The sequence below is a fragment of the Bison bison genome, unplaced genomic scaffold, assembly GCF_000754665.1.
Source record: "Bison bison bison isolate TAMUID 2011002044 unplaced genomic scaffold, Bison_UMD1.0 scf7180017864167, whole genome shotgun sequence".
In the NCBI taxonomy this organism is placed as follows: Eukaryota; Metazoa; Chordata; class Mammalia; order Artiodactyla; family Bovidae; genus Bison; species Bison bison.
In genome coordinates, this window is record NW_011494739.1 from 7,686,074 (window position 1) to 7,691,099 (window position 5,026).

The following is a 5,026-nucleotide window of genomic DNA, read 5'->3' on the forward strand; positions in this document are numbered from 1 at the left end:
GGAATCTCACACGCTAGTAAAGTAATGCTAAAAATTCTCCAAGCCAGGCTTCAGCAATACGTGAACCATGAACTTCCAGATGTTCAAGCTGGTTTCAGAAAAGGCAAAGGAACCAGAGATCAAATTGCCAACATCTTCTGGATCATTGAAAAAGCAAGAGAGTTCCAGAAAAACATCTATTTTTGCTTTATGGACTATGCCAAAACCTTTGACTGTGTGGATCACAATAAACTGCGGAAAATTCTGAAAGAGATGGGAATACTAGACCACCTGACCTGCCTCTTGAGAAACCTATATATGCAGGTCAGGAAGCAACAGTTAGAACTGGACATGAACAACAGACTGGTTCCAAATAAAGGTGTACATCAAGGCTGTATATTGTCACCCTGCTTATTTAACTTATATGCAGAGTACATCATGAGAAAGACTGGTCTGGAAGAAGCACAAGCTGGAATCAAGATTGCCGGGAGAAATATCAATAATCTCAGATATGCAGATGATACCACCCTCATGGCAGAAAGTGAAGAGGAACTAAAAAGCCTCTTGATGAAAGTGAAAGAGTAAAGTGAAAAAGTTGGCTTAAAGCTCAACATTCAGAAAACGAAGATCATGGCATCTGGTCCCATCACTTCATGGGAAATAGATGGGGAAACAGTGGAAACAGTGTCAGACTAATTTTTGGGGCTCCAAAATCACTGCAGATGGTGACTGCAGCCATGAAATTAAAAGACGCTTACTCCTTGGAAGCAAAGTTATGACCAACCTAGATAGCATATTCAAAAACAGAGACATTACTTTGTCAACAAAGGTCCATCTAGTCAAGGTTATGGTTTTTCCTATGGTCATGTATGGATATGAGAGTTGGACTGTGAAGAAGGCTGAGAGCCGAAGAATTGATGCTTTTGAACTGTGGTGTTGGAGGAGACTCTTTGAGAGTCCTTTGGACTGCAAGGAGATCCAACCAGTCCATCCTAAAGGAGATCAGTCCCGGGTGTTCAATGGAAGGACTGATGCTAAAGCTGAAACTCCAGTTCTTTGGCCACCTCATGCGAAGAGTTGACTCACTGGAAAAGACCCTGATGCTGGGAGGGATTGGGGGCAGGAGGAAAAGGAAACAACAGAGGATGAGATGGCTGGATGGCATTACCGACTCGATGGACATGAGTTTGGGTAAACTCCGAGAGTTGGTGATGGACAGGGAGGCCTGGCATGCTGTGATTCATGGGTCGCAACGAGTCGGACACGACTGAGCGACTGAACTGAACTGAACTGAGGGCGCCTGACCAAGGAGGTGGCAGGGAGCTGCCGGGGTTGGTCGAGCTGGACAGAAGGAGGGTGGGCTTAGGAGAGGGGCCTTGGGTTTCTCAAGCTCAGGACTCCATGGGGGATAGGAGAGAAGGGCTCAGCTGGCTGGGCTGTGGGCACGGGGATGCCACAGGCTTGGGGACAACCGAGGCCTCCTCACCTCCTGATCTTGCTCAGCGTCAGCCTGATGTGGGGGAACTTCTCCCGGAAGGTCTCGTTCATGTCCTTCTTGAGGTCGGAGGGCTTCACGTACTCAATCACCGTCGTCTGCAGCAGAGAAGACCATCCCCATGCAGCTTGGGGGCACCTGCCCAGCCAGGGGAGGCGGCTGCACACCCCTTCAGTGCTGACCCCTCAGCCGCCCCCAGGGGCGACCCCCCTACCATGTAGGACGCGAAGATGAGCACACGCTTGTGCTTGCCGCAGGGCCACTGAGGGTCATCTAGCAGATTGGGGTTGTACTCCAGGGCATCCCCTGCGTCAGCCCCTGCGGGCAGAGGGCAGCCCTGACCCACCACGAGCCCAGAGCTTGGGTCAGCGGTTATGCCGACCCCAGCCTGGGGCAGGTCTGTCAGCGCCAGGGGGCAGCTGGGTGGAAGGTGTCATTGTAGGACAAGGAGAGTGGGGTTCAGGGGCTCCAGGCGTGGTCCTCTCTCCTGGGGCTGGGTGGGACGAAGGGAGTCCTGATGACGAAGGACCCCTGGAGCCATTGGTGAGGGTCCCACTCTCCTGAGAGGTCATGGCCAGCCTGCTCCCCAAGCCTCCTCCCCAAGGACCATGGGCTGGGATGTGACACCTGGGGCCATCTGTCCTGCCCCAGGTCAGGGCCCTTGGCTACCTAGCTCCGAGCCGGCTGGTGCTGCCCTGGGTGGGACGGGTTTGCAGCGGGACCCCAGCAGAGTGCGGGGCACGCTGGGCCGAGGCTGAGGCGCTGGGCCGTGGCTGTCTGGCTTGAGCGTGACCAGGGCATTGGTGGGGTACAGGAACTTGGCGTAAGACACAACCTGGAGAGGCAGGGCGTCAGGCTCAGCCCTGTTGCCCCGTCCAAGACCAGAGATCCAGTGAGCTCCCTCCCGGCTGCCACAGCTCCCACTACCCAGGACTGATGCTGCTCACTCCCTTGGGGGTTCCAGAATGCCCCATCCTTCACTGGGATCTGCAGCTGGAACTTCTGGTCCAGGAGTCCTGAGCCCCTCACCCTCACCACTAGAGCCGATCTTGTCACCCAGCCACCAAACTGGTCTGCACAGGCTTCTTGGCCTCCTCCCACAGCGACCTCACACTTTATAGGATTTCAGTTGAACACATCTTTGAGTCTACTTTCCGGAAGACGTGCATAAGCCCTGTGCTCCCGCTGAGCACGGCGCCAGCTCCCACCTTTCCATCTGCCCCCAGCTCAACACCTTCCAACTGGAAGACCATCTCGGAAGACACAGAAACGCCGCCAGATGGGGGTCTTTGATTCTGGCTGTCCAATCTCAGGGCACTGCAACGCATAGGACGGTACACAGCTGCCACTCTCCACCGCCGACCTCGTGGAGGCTGGGAGCTGAGCCTGAGGCTGGCAGCACTCCCACCTCCATACCCTTGAGCAGGAAATGTCCCAGGTACCCATGTCTAGCAGCACCTCCCAGAGAACCAGGACTCACAGGGCCTTTGGAGCCCCTGAGAAGCTTGAGCAGAAGCTGGTCTGCTGGCCCCTGGATAAAGCTGCGAGGGTGTGGAGCCCCCACTGGGTGGGGGTCAGCCACTCACCTGACTCGCAGGCCTTCTCCATAGGGTAGGACTGAGAAGGCCGCGCACAAGGACCGTCTGGCGCAGATCAGCACGATCCTGCAGGAGGAACGGGTCAGAACAGGGTGGCTGGCATTTCCCAGGAGACCCCTTCCTGCCTGGATTAAGGCTGGGCTTTGTCCCAAGGGTCAGGGGATGCCCAGCTAAGGGGGCCCAGTAGCCAGGGTGGGTCCATCTGGCCGCCCAGCTTTCACCGGTCTTTCTAGGAGTTTCAGGGCATTGTGTCTCGTCCCCTCAGTGAGCGCAGCCCTCCCACATGACGCACAACACTGCAGGCAGGGTGGAAGCCGGAGGCTAGGTCATCCAGGAGAGAACAGGCGGTGCAGGACAGCAGAGGCATGGCCCCAAGGACTGGCTGGCTGAAGGAGCCAGTCCGCAGGCATCCCAGGAGGGCAGGAGCCTAAGAGCATCAGGAAGCCCCAACTTCCAAGTCTGAAGCCAAAGTGGCCCGAGAGGGGCCCTATGTGGGGCACATGGCAGGAGGGCTGGCCTTTCCTCCCTCTGGGCACAGCTCTGCCTGGCCCAGCCCCAGTCCAGCAGGGAGGATGATGGTAGGAGACCCGTTTCCTGGCCAGGCTAGCACTCAGTCTGCCTGGGGCCTGCTCCTAAGCACCAGACGGAGCCCATCATGGGGACAGTGTTGGGGTCCTGGACTGCCTGAGCTATGGCCACCATGGGGAAGACTCAGCACTCCCCAAGTAGGGCTACCTTGTGGGTACCTGGGCACAGCCTCCAGCAGGAAGGGTTACTCAGGGTCAGGACGATGGCCTCAGGGCAAGGAGGGTAGGGCGTGAGGGACGTGGGCACCAGGGACCCGGCATCTCCAACACAGGGCCTCTGAGGGCTGTGCGCCCGGCTCAGGGAAGCCAGGTACCCTCTGTGTTTCCTTCTCTCCTGGCCACCCCACCACTTTGCCCGTCCCCACTGTGTTCTCAACGTTCATCATTTCTACTCAAGACCAGAGTCTACTGGGCGGCCCCCCGCCCAGGACGTGCTGTGGACTCCGGCGCTCAGGGAATATGAACGGAGGTGGGTGGGAGGGAAGGAGGGCCCACTTCCAAGGGGACAAGGGACGGGCTGTGGGGACGAGTCCCCTGAGCTGAAGGAGGACAGGGCTGCTGACACAGGCAGGACGAGGTCCCACAGGGCTGGAGGGAGGACACGGTGGGCCGCATGCCCATACCTGCTGTTCCTGGTGTCGTACTGCCGCATGTTCTTGATGAAGTGTGTCTTTTTCAGGCCCTTGTGTCTCGGGGATCCGGATATGTGTTTGGTTCTGCAGGTGAAAAGCAGGTCACTCTGCCCCTCCCAGACCCATCCTGGCCCCAGAAGAGAGGCGGGGTCCTTACCTTTGACCCGAGGGACATCCCACTGTGTCTTCCAGAAACTCGAGGGAGCAGCGTTGGGATGCCACACGCCTTCTGTGAGGAGGACAGAAGGGCCTCAGGGGGCGGGGCCTCAGGAGGCAGACGGCAGGCTGCCTCGGTACCGTGCTCTGCTCTCGGGGAGGGGGCCCAGGCCATGGGCCGGAAGCAGGTCTGCAGGCAGACCTGAGTGCTAGGAAGGGCCACCCAAGGCCAGAAGAGCCTGAGGTGGGGCGGAGTGCTGAGATGAAAGGCTGGGCATGCCCTGGTCTGCCCACTGCCTCTCGAAGCTCAGCCTAGGGGTCCCGAGAGCTCCCTCGGGCCTAGGAATGGGGTGAGACAGGTCATGCGTGCCCACAGCAGGCTGCAGGTGGAAGTACCTCTGGAAGGGGCCTAGTGGAAGCCTGGAAAGGGGACATGGGGGCCTGGCAGCGGCTCTGCAGGGCTGAAGGGCAGACAAGCACAAGTCCTGCCAACCCGCTCTGCCCATCTCAGTGAGTGGAGCTACCACCAGCACTGACACAGCTTGCTCAGTCCCCGGCCAGGGACACCCAGGAGCCTCT

General features: G+C 58.2%; 1 protein-coding gene across 1 annotated transcript in view; it reads right to left on the reverse strand.

The window, feature by feature from the left end:
• Nucleotides 1-4,882, reverse strand: part of CABLES2 (Cdk5 and Abl enzyme substrate 2) — an 8,156-nt gene extending 3,274 nt beyond the window's left edge. The window contains exons 1-8 of the mRNA XM_010841914.1: nucleotides 4,844-4,882; nucleotides 4,449-4,594; nucleotides 4,283-4,375; nucleotides 3,061-3,138; nucleotides 2,683-2,791; nucleotides 2,144-2,309; nucleotides 1,689-1,792; nucleotides 1,466-1,572 (exon numbers count right to left, since the gene is read on the reverse strand). Of these exons, the coding sequence (XP_010840216.1) occupies nucleotides 1,466-1,572; nucleotides 1,689-1,792; nucleotides 2,144-2,309; nucleotides 2,683-2,791; nucleotides 3,061-3,138; nucleotides 4,283-4,375; nucleotides 4,449-4,594; nucleotides 4,844-4,882 (842 nt within the window). The remainder of the gene's footprint in view (nucleotides 1-1,465; nucleotides 1,573-1,688; nucleotides 1,793-2,143; nucleotides 2,310-2,682; nucleotides 2,792-3,060; nucleotides 3,139-4,282; nucleotides 4,376-4,448; nucleotides 4,595-4,843) is intronic.
• Between the last annotated feature and the right edge of the window lie 144 nt (nucleotides 4,883-5,026).